General features: G+C 41.0%; 1 protein-coding gene across 1 annotated transcript in view; it reads left to right on the forward strand.

Moving 5' to 3' along the window:
* The first annotated feature begins 1,445 nt into the window (after nucleotides 1-1,445).
* PRKCI (protein kinase C iota) overlaps nucleotides 1,446-17,338 on the forward strand; it is a 73,038-nt gene continuing 57,145 nt past the window's right edge. The window contains exons 1-3 of the mRNA XM_033958480.1: nucleotides 1,446-1,634; nucleotides 14,524-14,645; nucleotides 16,445-16,534. Of these exons, the coding sequence (XP_033814371.1) occupies nucleotides 1,552-1,634; nucleotides 14,524-14,645; nucleotides 16,445-16,534 (295 nt within the window). The 5' untranslated portion in view covers nucleotides 1,446-1,551. The remainder of the gene's footprint in view (nucleotides 1,635-14,523; nucleotides 14,646-16,444; nucleotides 16,535-17,338) is intronic.

Genomic DNA, 17,338 nt, shown 5'->3' on the forward strand with positions numbered 1-17,338 from the left:
AAAAAAAAAGGCAAGGTGAATGTCTTAACAACTTTAAAAGTCTTTATTAGAAACAACAGGTCCCAAAATATACAACAACAATAATGAATGCCAGTCAAGACACCCCCACATGTCGACACAAACACAGCTGTGAGACACTGATATACCAAGGTTATGAAACCTTACCGAGCTGTTTGTACAGTGCATCCAACATAAACGCATGGTGGCAAGTTCCTGAACTTAATTGTTAGACCTCGTATTTCTGATTATGTATGTGTTATTCTTCTATATATTGTATTTGATATTTGTAATCTGCCTTGTGCCTCTGCTCTAGGAAAAGGTGGAATATCCATAAGAATATAAATAAATTATAACCATATACTGTCTTAACGCAGTTACAGGCAGTCCCCGGTTAAAAACAAGTTATGTTTTTAAAGCTGTTCTTAAGTCAGATTTGTATGTAACTCAGAACTTGTAGATTTTAAGATTCTTGCTGCTTACCTTTGCCCCCACTTAACAAAAGGGCTAACTGTCCCTACCAGTGTTCCCTCTAAGGTACAGCATGCACAGTAGTGTTCTTAAGTAGGGATTCATACTTAAGTCGGGCATCTGTAACTGGGGGGCCTACCAGTATTAAACAATTTTGGTTTGCTTAAAGTTTGTGCAATAACATCCAAAAATGGCAAAGTAGAGACAATTTGCTCTTGTTTTTCTAATTTCAAATTAATATTGTTAGGTGCCATGACTCATGTTCGAGTCCTAGCGACTTGATGAATTGCTAAAAAGAAATCAGTTTTGTGCTAGTCTGGAAAGGCTCTCCAGCCATCTCATTGCAGGCCGCCCATTTTGCCTGGTTCCTTTGATCTTCTCAAACATTAATATATTTATTACAATTAATTATAAAGGGAAAAGGGGATAGGAGTTGTTAAAGTGATTTGCCCAGAGTCATAAAGTTCTCCTGGTTCTCAGATCACTGCACTTTTAACGTTTGTGTACAGATTGCATTGCTTTCGCCCTGGTTTGCCTAACGGTTTAAGTTGACTCGCGGCTCAGATGACACAGCTTCTGTGCATTTCAGTCTAACTCACACAAGAACACCGTCTTAAAACAACTGATTGAGCAATATACGATCGAACTATAACTCCCAGAATTCCCACTGCCTTACGTTTGCGGAAACCGTAGGCACACGGCACGTAACTAGCTAGGAATGTTGTTGTGGACCGTAACAACTATGGCATGAGGGGATTCTTTAGAGTAGACACTTTCAATCCAATCGTTAGCCCCTTTTTTGGTTCAATTTCAGTAGCAGAAGGAATGAGCGATATCTCTCAAGCTGATAACTGCACATACGAATGTTTACCGCACATGGGCCATCTCCGCTCAGCTACTCTTCTCCAACCGAAACCACTCCCCCCCCTCGTGTTTCGGTCCCAATGGTAGGGTCGGCGGGCGTTTGGGATTGGTGCGGTGAGGTAGAGGAGGAACGGAAGCGGGAAGGAGAGGGTTGGGGGCGTCGAGCGGGTTTTGCTCTTGACGGTTCGTGCAGCCGGCCCAAAGAGCCTGCGCGGGGGGATGATGCCGACGCAGCGGGACAGCACCATGTCCCACTCGGGGGACGGGGGCCACCAGGTCCGAGTGAAGGCCTATTACAGAGGGTGAGTGAGCCGGTGCCGGAGAGGGGACACGTTCCCAGGGCTTATCCTGGCTTCCGCTCGCTAGAGGCCGGGAAAATTACTTAAAAGCCCCGAGAGGAGACAGAATGGGGGGGGGGGAGGTTAAAGAACGGATCCACCGGATCCTCTGAATTCCCCCCGGATCCCGTAGAAACGTTGAAATCTGATTGAGCAGCTGCCAGTGAGGCTACGGCGTCTCTCTCCCGCTAAGCCTGAAATGGGAAGGGGGGGGGGGGATGAGACTTGGATACCGCTTTATTGTGATTACACATTCAAAGCGGTTTACGTATGCAGTAAAACCTTGGTTTGTGAGCATAATTCGTTCCGAAAACATGCGTGTAATCCAAAACACTCGTATATCAAAGCGAATTTCCCCTTAAGAAATAATGGAAACGCCACAACCCCAAAACTTTAATACAAAATACTGTATGTACTCATATTGCAAGACTTTGCTGTTTAGAGCAGTCACTCCTGCAGCGTCAGAGAGAGAAGACCCATCAGCTCAGTTGTGATGATGTGACGTGTGTATACTGTATGTACTTGTATTGCAAGACCTTGCTTGTATATCAAGCTAAAATTTAATAAAATGTTTTGCTTGTCTTGCAGAACACTTGCATGCCAAGTTACACTTCTCCCTCCAAATCCGCGGTTTCAGTATCCGCAGATTCAGTTATTTGTGAATTTTTTAAAAATCGTTTTTAATATTTTGGGCTATTTTTAAGCCCTCTGAGACTCCCCGGAACCTTACCTGGTAGTCTAGCGGGCTTTCGGGGCAGGAGTAATCTTCCTACGCTCCTGCCTCGTGCAGATCACTCATAGGAAATGGCTGCTGTGAGCCATTTCCTATGAGTGATTTGCACGGGGTAGGAGCGTAGGAAGATCGCTCCTGCCCCGAAAGCCCACTAGACCACCAGGCACGGCTCCTGGGAGTCTCAAAGGGCTTAAGGTAAGGTCCGGGAAGGCGGGGGGTGGATCAGAACTAGCCCGAATATTATTTGCGGTTTTTTAATATTCGCGGACCGGCTCTGCTCATAACCCCTGTGAATATTGAGGGAGAAGTGTACTTGCAATCCAAGGTTTTACTGTATACAGGTACTTATTTTGTACCTGGGGCAATAGAGGATTGAGTGACATGCTCAGGGTAAAGAAGGAGCAGCGCTGGGATTCCATCCCACAACCTCAGGATGCTGAGGCAGCTGCTCTACCGCTAGGTTACTCGCTTTTCAAGACTAGAGCTGACCACAGAGGTTAATTTTTATGCCACTCTCTTCCATTCCTCCCCCCCCCCCCCCCCCCCGAGTACTGGCTTTGAGGTCAGTTCAGAGAGCCTGATTCTGAGACATCTGCATTCTAGCCTTCAAGCAAAGTTTTTTCTCACCCCTCTCTCTCCCCAATCAGTTGTTACCTTTTGAATTGTCAGTGGTAATAGTTTTCCTTTATGAAGACAAAAATTTCAATGAAGGCTGCATTTAGACTTTTGATCCAATCACTGTTGCTCAGCTTGCTGGACTATTGTAATATCATTTATTTAATTAGTACCAAGAAAAACATAACCAGATTGAAACTGATTCAGAACACTGTGGTGAGATTGAAGAAGTTCCTGTGGAGGCATGTATAATTTTCAAACTGGGTTGCTTATGTTATAAAGTTGCCTATGGTCTAGCTCAGTGGTTTCAAACTCGCGACCCGTCGGGTACTATTTTGAGGCCCTCGGTATGTTTATCATAATCACAAAAGTAAAATAAAACAGTTTCTTGATCATATGTCTCTTTAGCTATAAATGACAATAGTATTATTAAGACTTAGCCAAAAGGAAAGATTTATAAACTATAAAGAGTTTTACCTCATGCAAAATTGTCATTTCTTTAATAATTACTCAATAGAGAGATAAGTTCCTTAGTAATCTGTGGCTAACAGGGACTATTTTTCAATTTTTCACAGCTATAAATCATTTAGAATACAAAATACTTGTGGGTGCAAAAATTATAACGATAATAAAATTATATAAATAATTAGTGAAGTGCTCAGACCTGATAACCCATTTAGTAGTGATGTCACCACTATGAGGTTAACTAGGGGACCATCATTGCATTCACTTGTCCCCTGCCATCCCTGAATATTAAATACTGTGTCTTAACTAGTGGTGGTACTTATCTTCGTTCAGGGGTTGTTCATGTTGAAGGTGTTAACTCTCATTGGTGACTGGTGTCTATTAAAGTGCTCGTGCTTCTTTAAAAAAATGTTGTTAGTTTCTTAGGTGATCTCCCGTCCCCCCGACCCGGATTTCGTCTCTTCGTCAGGGAGGGACACTAAGAAATTTCAAACAGCGAACTGATATCGGCTCGCTATAGTCAGAGAAGTTCAGAATGGACTGAGCGAATGAGGCTCACTTCACTGGGTGAGTAATATATCACCCAGTGAAGTGAGCCTCATTCGCTCAGTCCATTCTGAACTTCTCTGACTATAGCGAGCCGATATCAGTTCGCTGTTTGAAATTTCTTAGTGTCCCTCCCTGACGAAGAGACGAAATCCGGGTCGGGGGGACGGGAGATCACCTAAGAAACTAACAACATTTTTTTAAAGAAGCACGAGCACTTTAATAGACACCAGTCACCAATGAGAGTTAACACCTTCAACATGAACAACCCCTGAACGAAGATAAGTACCACCACTAGTTAAGACACAGTATTTAATATTCAGGGATGGCAGGGGACAAGTGAATGCAATGATGGTCCCCTAGTTAACCTCATAGTGGTGACATCACTACTAAATGGGTTATCAGGTCTGAGCACTTCACTAATTATTTATATAATTTTATTATCGTTATAATTTTTGCACCCACAAGTATTTTGTATTCTAAATGATTTATAGCTGTGAAAAATTGAAAAACATTTCTTTAATAAGACATAAACTATTTTTTCTGAGGCCAAATGTGGTCCTACAAAAGGTTTGAATTTGAAACCACTGGTCTAGCCCCACTCTATTTAGCTGGTAGATTTTCAGTAGCATCACAAAAGAATAGTAGAAAATCGCATGCTCTCTTCGTATTTCCTTCTGTCAAGGGTTGTAAAAGCAAGAAATACCATGATTATATGCTTTCATTTCAAGCCGTTTCCATGATAAGGTTTTTCGACCATTGATCTTCCCATCTCATTCTTATGAACATTTTAGAAAACAACGGAAGACTTATCTTTTTTCAAAATATTTGGTCGATTAAATCTGTAATGCTTTCTTCCTTTATTATGTATAACGTTTGTAAACCGCATTGAACTTAAGGTTATGCGGTATAGAAATACTATGTTATGTTATGAGATTTAAGTATTAGCTGAGGAAAGAGAGTTTTACAGAAAAATATTCTGAAAATGTAGTTGCCTATTATTGAAGATGGTAATTTTTTTTATTGTTTTTGTGTGTGCATGGCAATATACTTTTGTAACATAGAAACATGATGGCAGATAAAGGCCAAATGGCCCAACTAGTTTGCCCACCCATATCAACCACTATATCCTCCTCTCATGAAATTGTGCCAAAATATCTATTTTCCTGTTTACTTAACCAAGGGACTCTGTTATGATAATATTCTCTACATGGGTAAAACTAGTTATCCCACATAAATTGGCTCATATATGCCTAAGCAGATTCATAGTCACCTAGAACTGTGTGTACACTTCCATCATGAGTACAAACTTGTTCTGCAGAAAGTCATTTGGAGACATGTATTAGATGTATGTTTGTGCCTTATATTTTCAAAGTGTGTGCAGATAGGTATCATGCCAGTAAAATACCTGTCTTTAGATTCTTATTGTGTTTTCCTCATATGTGTTTATCTGTATAATGAATCTGGCTTTTAAGTTCACTGTATACAGATGTCTTGTCTGTACAGGTTTTACAGTTAAGTGCCTGACTGAAAATACATCCCTTTGTTTCTGTAAAAACTAGTCAGAACTCTGTGGGCAGCGCATCATTCCTTAAACTAAGAACAGAAATTAACTATGGGCCTGATCCAGTAAGATCTTTCTCCCATTTGTGTTCAGGAAGAAAAATCTCAATGAAGCAGTTATTAAAGAAGGCATGAAAATAAGAGATCATGCTGGATCATACCCAATGGGTCGTGAAGCCCAGTATCTTTCCAGTAGTATAAGCCTGAAAGATCTCATCTCTGTTGCTCATTTGCACATACAGAATGTGACTTTCTCGGCTAATGGAACTGTAGGTTATCATCAGAATCTTGTCCAAACCTTATGTAGTCTTATGAGTATTTTGAATAGTTCACTGAAGAACGAAGCAGTTCCTTAAATTAAAATTATTGTATCGTTACTGTCTACAGTGCAGTGTAGGATTTGTTTTCTGTTTCCTTATGCTGAATAGTTTACAAACCTACATTGCATTTTAAATTAACCCTTTGCTCAAGGTCACACAGTGAATTGTGGTTAAAGGAGTCTGGGCTGGTAACCATTATACTGCATTAGACATTCTTAAGCTTAACAAATCATCATAAAAACAGTACTAGATGTCTTTATCCTGATTGTACTGAAGAATTCAAGTAGTTTTTGAACATGTAAACCAATTTCAAGAAAGCTCAATATTTTAAAAATGACTTCCCCTTCCATATTTGCGAATTCTGTATCTACGGATTTGCTTATTCGTGGATTTAAACCCAAAAATGCATTTTCATTTTTCAGGCTATTTTAAGCCCTGTAAGCCCCCCCCACACACACACACTTAAGCCTTACCTGGTGGTCTAGCGGGTTTTCGGGGCAGGAGTGATCTTCCCATGCTCCTGCCCTGTGCAGATCGCTCACAGGAAATGGATCGAGACAACGGGAGCTCAAGGCAGCCATTTCCTGTGAGCGATCTGCACGGGGCAGGAGCGTGGGAAGATTGTTCCTGCCCCGAAAACCCATTAGACCACCAGGTAAGGCTTAAGGGGGGCTTTCAGGGCTTAAAATAGCCGGGGGAAGTGGGGGTTAGGGGGCAGAGTCGGCCCGAATATTATTCACGTTTTTTAAAATATTTGTGGGTCCGGCTCTGCCCCTAACCCCTGCAAATATGGAGGGGGAAGTGTAATATAGTAGTTTACCTATTACCATATTTTAGTTTTGGAGTTAGCTCAATAGTATCTCAAGGTGAGTTACATTCAGGTACACTTGGTATTTCCCTATCATCAGGGGGCTTACAATCTAAGGGGTCTTTTTACTAAAGTCTAGCCTGTGGGCTAAGTTCTGTTCATCCTGTTTTATAACTCTGGGTCATGTGGCACTTAGTACATGCTAATGTCCATTAACACATGCTAAACGTTTGTAAAAAGACCCTTAATTTTTGTATCGAAGGCAATGGCGAGTTTAGGAGCAACAGCAATGTTTGAACCTCCCTTTCCTGGTTGTCGGCTAAGTGCTTTAATTACTCAGCTGTTCCTCCATTCCAAATAAATATTGACATAAAAAATGGTGCATATTTATTTAAAGAGTATACATGCTATCTGTATTTGACCACAAGAGATTTTTATCTGAGTCTAGAAGCAACATTTGTAATTTAAGTTAATAATGCCTGAGATTGTAGGTGTGTGTTCTGACCAACTTCTCCAGTCACAAATAAATACTGTGTGAGTTAATTGACAAGACTACTGCAGCTTGCTTCTCACAGGTCTTCTAAGTTACCATCTCTCTCCCCTTCAATCCATTCAAAATTCCGCTGCACGATTTATATTCCACCAAGAGTTGCTGTGCACACATCACTCCTCAAGTCACTTCATTGGCTCCCTATCCATTTCTGCGTACAGTTCAAATTCCTCTTTTTGACTTACAAGTGCATTCACTCTGTAGCTCCTCAGTATCTCTTATCTCTCCCTAAACTCTTCCCCACAAACTCCGTTCATCGGGCAAGTCTTTCTTATTTGTACCCTTCTCCTCTATTGCCAACTCCATACTACGTTCCTTCTCTCTTGCTACACCATAACAAAACACCAGATTTCTAGACCGCATAACCATTAGTTCAATGCGGTTTACAAAATTTTGTAAAAGTAATACAATGAAAGCAATTCTGGAATTTTGAGAAAAGGAAAAAAGTTTTTAGTTGTTTTCTGAATTGTTCGTAAGAATAAGATGTAAGTAATAGATATAGAAAATCTTTGTCATAATGAGCCTGGAATAGACGCCCTGGAACAGTGGTCTCAAACTCGTAGCCCAGGGGCCACATGCGCCCAGGTACTATTTTGAAGCCCTCGATATGTTTATCATAATCACAAAAGTAAATTTTTTGGGATGATTACCACTGCTGCTGCTGCCCTTGGGGGGAGGGGGTGGGGGGGTTTGGGGATTGGCTTTGTATTTTGCAAAATCTGTTATACCCGTGAGTTGTATTGATTCTTGTGGTGTTGAATAAACATGATTTAAACATAATCACAAAAGTAAAATAAAACAGTTTCTTGATCATATGTCTCTTTAGCTATAAATGACAATATTATTATTAAGACTTAGCCAAAAGGAAAGATTTATAAACTATGAAGAGTTTTACCTCATGCAAAATTGTCATTTCTTTAATAAGACATTAACTATTTTTTTTCTTTGGCCCTGCAAAGGGTTTGAGTTTGAGACCACTGCCCTGGAAGGATTCACATCCAGACTAAAAGCCAACTTTTTTGAGGTTGCTTTTAATTCTAACCCCCACTCGCTTATAAAGCACCTGTGCCTGAGAAACTCCCTAACCCCCTACTCGTCCTGTGTGATTAGATTGTAAACTACTAAGCAGGGACTGTCTCTTGAATATTTGAATGTACGGCACTGCGTACATCGAGCAACGCTATAGAAATAAGTTACAGTTGTAGTTATGATGACCAGGTTGCTTATGTAAATCCTTTTCATTTTAATTAAAATTTCAATAGCTATAGAAGTAGATAAACTTAGGGCTCCTTTTACTAAACTGCGCTAGTGTTTTTAGCGCACCCAGCATGTTAGCGCCCGCTAAACCCGTGCTACGCGGCTAGAACTAACGTCGGCTCAATGCTGGCGTTAGGGTCTACCGCGGGGGGCATTTTAGCGTGCGCTATTCCGCGCGTTAATGCCCTAACGCAGCTTAGTAAACCTTAGTAAACAGTAAGTGGCTGAGAACCAGAAGGAGTACAGTTTACCGTAATCCTTCTCTTCCAGCTGATACTGATTGTGACTTTGGGTAAGTCATACTGTCTTCCCATTGCTTCACACGCACAATAATTTAGGATTTAGTGTATCTGTATATAACTTCTTGTAAAACCTGGCTTAGAGAACTATAAATTTGACAAAATGTCCAGAAATTGTCTTAAGCTCTATTACGTAGCCTTATTGGACTTCTTGAAGCATAAATGTTTGATTCTGTTTACTTTGTGTTGGAGGAGGGACAGTCTGTGCTTCTTTTCTGTTTCAAATGGATAAAGCTGAATTATACATTTGTCATATATCTTGCGATGTCACAAAATCACAGAAAGCAATAGACCAGTTTCAACGGTTGTACTTTTTGGGGCTTATCCCCTCACCCTCGCATGGGTTCTCTCTTTCTTTCTTATCTCCTGTTATGGCATTTTTCGCCCCTCCCTAACGCCATACTGCATCTCTTCCTCCCTCTTGCAACTCTTTTCATCTGTCCCACCTTCCCTCTTCACCACAATAGCCAATATTTCTTCCTCCCTCCCTCCTCTCCACCACTATCATGTCCAGCAATTCGCCCTTTTTCTTCCTTCGCCCGTGTATACAGTCTCTCTTTCCCTCCCACTCCACACACATATGTCCAACAGTTCTCCCTTCCCCTTCCCACCACCCCACCCATGCAGCGCTTCTGTTTCTCTTCATTCTGCAGCGACTTTCTGTTCCCACTTAGGCAGGACTTCAGAATGAAGGCTTCTGGGGCAGCCGATGGCAACATACTCACCTTGTTGCCGCTGCTGGCTGCCCGAAGATTTAAAATTACAGCGGCAAGGGAGGAGTTAGGTAGGGGAGTCAGGAGAACCATAACTGACTTTCCTGAATCTGGCCCACAGTGCTTAAGTGTTTGGAACGCTATTGGTAGATGACTACACCAAAGTGTACGTGTTTAGCTATTAGCAAAGTATGTTAAATTTTGGTTATTTTCCACAATAAAAGTGCAGATATTGAAGGTTCAGTTAGTAAAATACTGCTAGATTTTTTATTTTTTTTTTGCATAAAATATTTTTATCATTATTTTACATTACATTACATTACATTAGGGATTTCTATTCCGCCATTACCTTGCGGTTCAAGGCGGATGACAGGATAATGTTTTCCTATTCTTTTGTAGATTCAAAGGAATCTGACCCCACTTGTTATAATAAGCATATTGGAGACTCTAGTGTTATTTCAGTAATTTATTGTTATTTTTCAATAAAACAGACTTAAATGTATTTTTCTTATTTCACAAAAACCTGTTTTAATAGCAATTTTCCATCACATGTGCTGGCTAATGATGAGAAATCCACAATGTTGACTGCTTCTCCACATAGTATCAGTTTTTCCCATTTATAGAAATCAGCAAAAAAAAAAAAAAAAGACAAGCCACAAGAAAAGTAGTCCAAGATAAGCTAGAAAATGCAAATGAGTATTAAGAACATAAGAACATAAGCAATGCCTCTGCTGGGTCAGACCTGAGGTCCATCGTGCCCAGCAGTCCGCTCTTGCGGCAGCCCAACAGGTCCAGGACCTGTGCAGTAATCCTCTCTCTATACCCCTCTATCCCCTTTTCCAGTAGGTAATTATCCAATCTTTTCTTAAACCCCATTACCGTACTATGCCCTATTACGTCCTCTGGAAGCGCATTCCAGGTGTCCACCACACGTTGGGTAAAGAAGAACTTCCTAGCATTCGTTTTGAATCTGTCCCCTTTCAACTTTTCCGAATGCCCTCTTGTTTTTTTATTTTTTGAAAGTTTGAAGAATCTATCCCTCTCTACTTTCTCTATGCCCTTCATGATCTTGTAAGTCTCTATCATATCCCCTCTAAGTCTCCTCTTCTCCAGGGAAAAGAGACCCAATTTCTCCAATCTCTCAGCATATGAAAGGTTTTCCATACATTTTATCAGACGTGTCGCTCTCCTCTGGACCCTTTCGAGTAACGCATTATTTTAATAATGCAGTATTTTTAATGAGTTACAGTAAACAAATCCGACAGTATAATATTAATGAAGCCTCCAGGTATGCAGCTGAAGGTTTGAAACAATTGTTTAGAACAAAACATATGTGACCAAAATATCTATTTGTGAAGGATCTGACCTTGCTGTTGAAACTTGCATTTTACATAGTAAACAATCAGTTACAACCGTCTACCCCACATTCCATTCCTTTAATGTGGTCTCAACTAATCTCAAAATAAGATTTAACTGAGGGCTTTTCACATGTTGAAATCACCTCCCAGCTGATTTTTCTTTGCTCTTTTTAAAGCAGAAGAGCTCTCTTTTTGCTGCAGAAACTGTTTTGAGACCATGGGGAATGATATACTGCTTTATAAGGTCCTAGTTAAGAACATAAGAATTGCCGCTGCTGGGTCAGACCCGTGGTCCATCGTGCCCAGCAGTCAACTCACGCGGCGGCCCTCTGGTGAAAGACCATTGCCCTAACTGAGACTAGCCATACCTGCGCATGTTCTTGTTCAGCAGGAACTTGTCTAACTTTGTCTTGAATCCCTGGAAGGTGTTTTCCCCTATAACAGCCTTCGGAAGAGCGTTCCAGTTTTCTACCACTCTTTGAGTGAAGAAGAACTTCCTTACGTTTGTACGGAATCTATCCTCTTTCAACTTTAGAGAGTTCCCTCTCGTTCTCCCTACCTTGGAGAGGGTGAACAACCTGCCCTTATCTACTAAGTCTATCCCCTTCAGTACCTTGAATGTTTCGATCATGTCCTCTTTCAATCTCCTCTGATCGAGGGAGAAGAGGCCCAGTTTCTCTAATCTTTCACTGTACGGCAGCTCCTCCAACCCCTTAACCATTTTAGTCGCTCTTCTCTGGACCCTTTCGAGTAGTACCGTGTCCTTCTTCATGTACGGCGACCAGTGCTGAACACAGTATTCCAGGTGAGCGTGCACCATGGCCCGGTACAGCGGCATGATAACCCTCTCCGATCTGTTCGTGATCTCCTTCTTTATCATTCCTAGCATTCTGTTCGCCCTTTTTGCTGCCTCAGCACTTTGTGCAGACGGCTTCATCGACTTGTCGATCAGAACTCCCAAGTCTCTTTCCTAGGAGGTCTCTCCAAGTACCACCCCGTACATCCTGTATTCGTACATGAGATTTTTGTTACCTACATGATTCATGGTTTGAAGGGAGCCTGCAGCTATCAAGAGTCTAGTTGATCTGAAAATGGAGCTCCATATTGTGACTTTCATGATCCTTTTTTTTTTTTTAAATGCAACTTTGATAGGGGAATATTGTTGATCCTACTCTTAAGTCCTATAGTGGATCAGTATTCTAAGTTGAAGACTGTGTGTTTGCACTGATGTGTTTTCCCCTCATTCTGATTGCCTATAGTACCAAAGCAGTTTAAAAGCATACCTTGATAGTTGCCTATACATATTGTAATTTATGAATTCCAGAAGGAAACTCTTTCTGGCATGATCCATGTAATATGATGAACATTAGCAGTAAATTTTGAGAGCATGAGATCATATTCCACATGCTGACTAGCAGTCAGGTTTATTACCATCATGCTAGCCCAAAACTAATCCATTTGCAGTTATTTTGCTTCTGAAATTTTTTTTCCTTTTATGTTCTTTACTTTCCCATTCAGGCTAGTATGAGACTTGGGTTTTCCTTGCATAGAGAGAGCCTGACCAGGATGGAAGGCTCTAACTTGGTGGTTTCCAACCCTGTCCTGGAAGACCATCAGCCGGTCAGGTTTTTGGGATAGCCCTAATGAATATGGATGAGAGAGATTTGCATATAATGGAGGTGACAGGCATGCAAATCAGAGCTCCTGATTCCCTTGTTTAGCACAAGAGATCTCTTGGTGCTGTTATCCCTTGGTCCTTGCCTTTTAACTTCAGTGAGAAAGTACATTTCTCCTTCAGGATTCGCGAGTTTATTACTCACGTTTTTTTGCCTCCCAAACAAAATTCAATTTTATTCCTGCGTCCCGGACGTCTCCAGTCCTTACCTGATGGTCTAGTGGTGACGCAAGGCCGGAGCGATCTTCCTACTTTCCTGCTCCGTGCAGAGCCGCCAACAAAAGTGGCTGCTTGAATTCCCGTTGTAGCCTTGTGAGACCATGGTAACTCACGGCAGCCATTTTTGTTGATGGCTCTGCATGGGGCAGGAGCGTAGGAAGATCGTTCCTGCCCCATGTTACCACTAGACCACGAGGTAAGGTCTGGAGAGGTCCGGGACACAGGAGGGAGGCTGGTCAGAGTCGGCTTTAAAAGTTATTCATGGGCCGGCTCTGCCCCTAACCCCCCGCAATTATTGAGGCGGAACTGTAGACATATAGGAGTTGTTTTTCATTGTTGTATCAGCATTGTGTATCTGTCGTCCTTTTAAGGATAGGGAATACTGATTAGCTGCTCCAGGCAGGTCAGACAGATTAGTTATATGCCCGTCAACTGGCAGGAGGGATAGGCAAGACTAGTCTAGAAAATGGGTTTTCTTAAAAAAGGCAATTATCATGTAAGCTTAATTGAGCCTTATATACCAACTAAAATAAACTTCTACTTTTAAATTAATGATTAAATTTTATGTTTGAAACATCTGAATTCCTGCTTGCTTTTGACTGACATACTAAATTTCATTAAGAATAGCTAGCTGTCTCTTTTTTTTTTTTTAAATATCGCTTGATATTTCTGTGTCCAAATAATTATTTGGACACAGAAAGACCCTCTACCAGGTTCGGTGTCATTTGCTGCGCATGGACTTTGGGCTAGATTCACAAAGCAAACCAATCGTGTACCGATCGGATTGTGACCCCTTTGCGACCAGCTTTCCCTCGGGCCCCATTCACTAACCTCTCCTGCGATTGCTTCGAATCCGTGCATGCAAATGAGGTGAAACGCATGCAAAGTAGACAGGGACACGATTCGCCAATGAAATTTTTGAAACTGACTGGGCTGGCCGATCAACCCGAGAAGCGACTGCTGGGGACCAGTCGAAAACGTCTTTCTGACTCTCCAGCTCCATAGAAGCCCTGCTCTCTGCTGCCCCGAATCTCTCCTGCCTGCTCTGCCCCAATGTCTCCTGCTTGCTCTACTCCAAATTGCCTCCCTGCTCGTCCCCGGTTTTCTCCTGCCCTCCGCCCCGAATCTCTCCTGCCCTTCCCCGTACTGCGAGCCCATGGTTTTAACCCGTGGGTTTAAGCGGGTTAAAACCACGGGCTTGCTGGGCTAAAAAGTAAAAAAAAAAGTAGTTAAAAGTCGCAGCTTGGACGGGTCTAGACACATGCGCAGACCATGTACAGATGGTCTGCGCATGCGTTGGGATCAGCCACCAGCAATCTGTGCTGGCAAATGGGGGCATTCCTCCGATCTCCCCCATCGCATATTGGACTTTGAAGAATCCATCAGACCTGCCCGGATCAGGCACGGATCCGTCCCGACACGAATCTAGCCCTTAACCTCCATTGTTTCAATCATTCATTTTCATATGAGACTCTGTGACTTTCAAAATAGACCTACTGGCTTTTATATTTTGCAAAATTGGTATTAAATTTTTAAGAGGTGAATGAGTTGGGTAACTTGGCACAAACCACTTTTTTTTTCTGGGATGAATGTGGATTTTCTGTTCTCTGTTTGGTTCTTTCACCTCTGCAAACAAAAGCACTCATTCTCAGTACTATAGCTATTTGTTTTTCTCAGTTTCACAAGTCATTTTAATCTTCTTGTAATCTGATATTCCTCCCCCTCTTTTTAGTGACATCATGATAACACATTTTGAACCTTCCATCTCATTCGAAGGACTTTGCACTGAAGTTCGAGACATGTGTTCTTTTGACAATGAGCAGCTTTTTACTATGAAGTGGATTGACGAAGAAGGTACATACTCCACCCTTCACATAGTTAAGTTTTCTTTTAGGAGTGAAAGCTCTGCGTTTTCTATTAGACTTATAAAAGTAAATTCAAAACATCAGTTAACATATTGCTAATCATTTAGGCCAAAATATACATTAGACTGCAATCATAGTTGCAATTTATAAAGACCTGTAGATTTTAATCAGATTTTAGATAAATTGTACTTAAATTTCAGGTTTCATTAATTACATTTAGGGGAATTTAGATGCATAGAGTAAATTTTGTCCATACAGTAGATAAATTGTACTTAAATTTCAGGTTTCATTAATTACATTTAGGGGAATTTAGATGCATAGAGTAAATTTTGTCCATACAGTAGATAAATTGTACTTAAATTTCAGGTTTCATTAATTACATTTAGGGGAATTTAGATGCATAGAGTAAATTTTGTCCATACAGTAGATAAATTGTACTTAAATTTCAGGTTTCATTAATTACATTTAGGGGAATTTAGATGCATAGAGTAAATTTTGTCCATACAGTAGATAAATTGTACTTAAATTTCAGGTTTCATTAATTACATTTAGGGGAATTTAGATGCATAGAGTAAATTTTGTCCATACAGTAGATTAATTGTTTGTGAGCAGAAAACAGCAAGAGATCAAATCAAATGGATATATATGTTCCTTGGTCATTGGACAATGTGTCACATTGAACTTGGACTAGCTGATGGTTTTGCTGTAATTCTGATCTGCTTCTTGGGCATAGTATTCTTCAAAACTCGGTTTTCTGCCCTTGAGCATATCCTGCTCTTGAGGCTTTCAAGTATAGATTTTCTTTTACCGATCCATCTTGGTTCTGCAGAATGACGTTCTCTGAGCTTAGCATGAAGAGCTTCACAAGTGTTGGGTAACATTTCTCCCCATGGCAAGCATTCAGTCGCAGAATCAAAGCAGCAGAATCTTTCTAGATTCTCTGCTCCTTGTTTTCTTTGTTAAACATCCCATGACCTTATGTCATTTAGGCTACACCCAAGAAATATTTCTGAAAAGAAAACATTGAGCTAGGATCTGGAAGCGTTAAGTGTGATGCACGTTGGAGCTGCAAACCTATTTAAACACTTTTTCTTTATATATGCTTTTGTTTTTTGTGTCTTGGCAAATAATTGCTTTCTCAAATGGCTTACAATAACTAAATTCATTATCTGTGCTTGTTATGTAAAGGTTGAAATTACAGTATTCTATAAAAAGGTTTGAATTGTTTTTGAACACCGAGATGACAGGTCCTGAAAGTGTTTCCTATTGAGTAAAAATGGACATGTTGGCCTGGATTCTGTATAGGACGCCCGGGACGGGATGGGTGTCTTTGTGCCAAGACACAAAAAACAAAAGCATATATAAAGAAAAAGTGTTTAAATAGGTTTGCAGCTCCAACGTGATAAGTATGGCGGCAATGTCTACTTTTAATTTAGGCCTGCATTTTGCTGTCCTACATTGTACGCATCTCCCTCTGGCCTTGGGAGATGCATATGGCTGCCTAGGTTTGCCTAAGGCTATGCCTAGCCTTAGGTGAGCTTAGGCGGGCTTGCAGGCCTCCCTAGGCTCCTGGAGGCGCCTTCAATATAGGCAGCCTGCCTGGGAAGCACTTTTTAAAAAAATGTGCGCCCCGATTGGCTGGTTAGACAACTGTAGGACGCCTACAGCTACCTACAATCGGGACACAGTTCTGCCTAATTTATAATTGAATTTTACTGAAGTCTCTATGATGGTTCTTTTGTTTACCTTCAAAATCTGATGCACCTCCTTTCTCTGGTTTAATGTTAGGAGACCCCTGCACAGTTTCTTCTCAAATGGAATTAGAAGAAGCTTTTCGATTGTATGAATTAAACAAAGATTCAGAGCTTTTAATTCACGGTAGGTGATTTTTTGTTTATTTAATTTATTGTTCCTTTTTTGAAATATAATTTTATATGCAGCTATACACTTCACCTAAGTGCAGATTCTATTCCTCCAGTTTATCCATTTATGTGTTTGTAAAGATACAGACAATAATCCAATTTTTATAGCGTGGTAGGGAGATGCTAAAATGATTGACGTCCTATTAGTGTTTGAATTAGCCTTGAAAGAGGACTGTTTGGGACACAGCGAGTCTTTTCAAGATGAAAAATAATTCCCATTATGACACAGGGGCACCTTTTGTGTCTTGGTTTATCTGGATGTTTCTTAATACTAGAGTCATTTGAATTTTGTAAATGTGAGTCACTGTGCACCTGAGGCATTTGCCTGACTTCCTCATTCCTCTGATCATCCTTTAAGCTTCTGAGCAGTACTAGAGGCGAAATATGCAGCGTTGCACAAGTGGGTCAGTGGTTGTGGTGAATGTTAAATGCTCTAGCTTGTGCTGGGAGCTATTGAGTCATCGTACTGGCTGGGTTTAGGGCCTGCAAATGCAGGATTCCAGAAAGAGCCTTGGTATGGTGTCCAGCCAAGAGCTGTAGCTGTGGTGACTGCAAGAGATATTGAATAGGGGGCAAAATATTGGGTAGTTAACGGTGCCCCAGCCTTCATATCTGACCCTTGGCACCAGTTCAGCTGGGAACCCCAAAGAGCATTAGGAAATGCCACCAGGTCAACACAAATGAAAGAAATGTTGGGAGCTGAATCTCTTCAGTCATACTGTTACTGTGTTTCTGTTGGGCAGAACAAATGACTGTTTAA

Source organism: Geotrypetes seraphini, chromosome 9 (assembly GCF_902459505.1).
Source record: "Geotrypetes seraphini chromosome 9, aGeoSer1.1, whole genome shotgun sequence".
Lineage (NCBI taxonomy): Eukaryota > Metazoa > Chordata > Amphibia > Gymnophiona > Dermophiidae > Geotrypetes > Geotrypetes seraphini.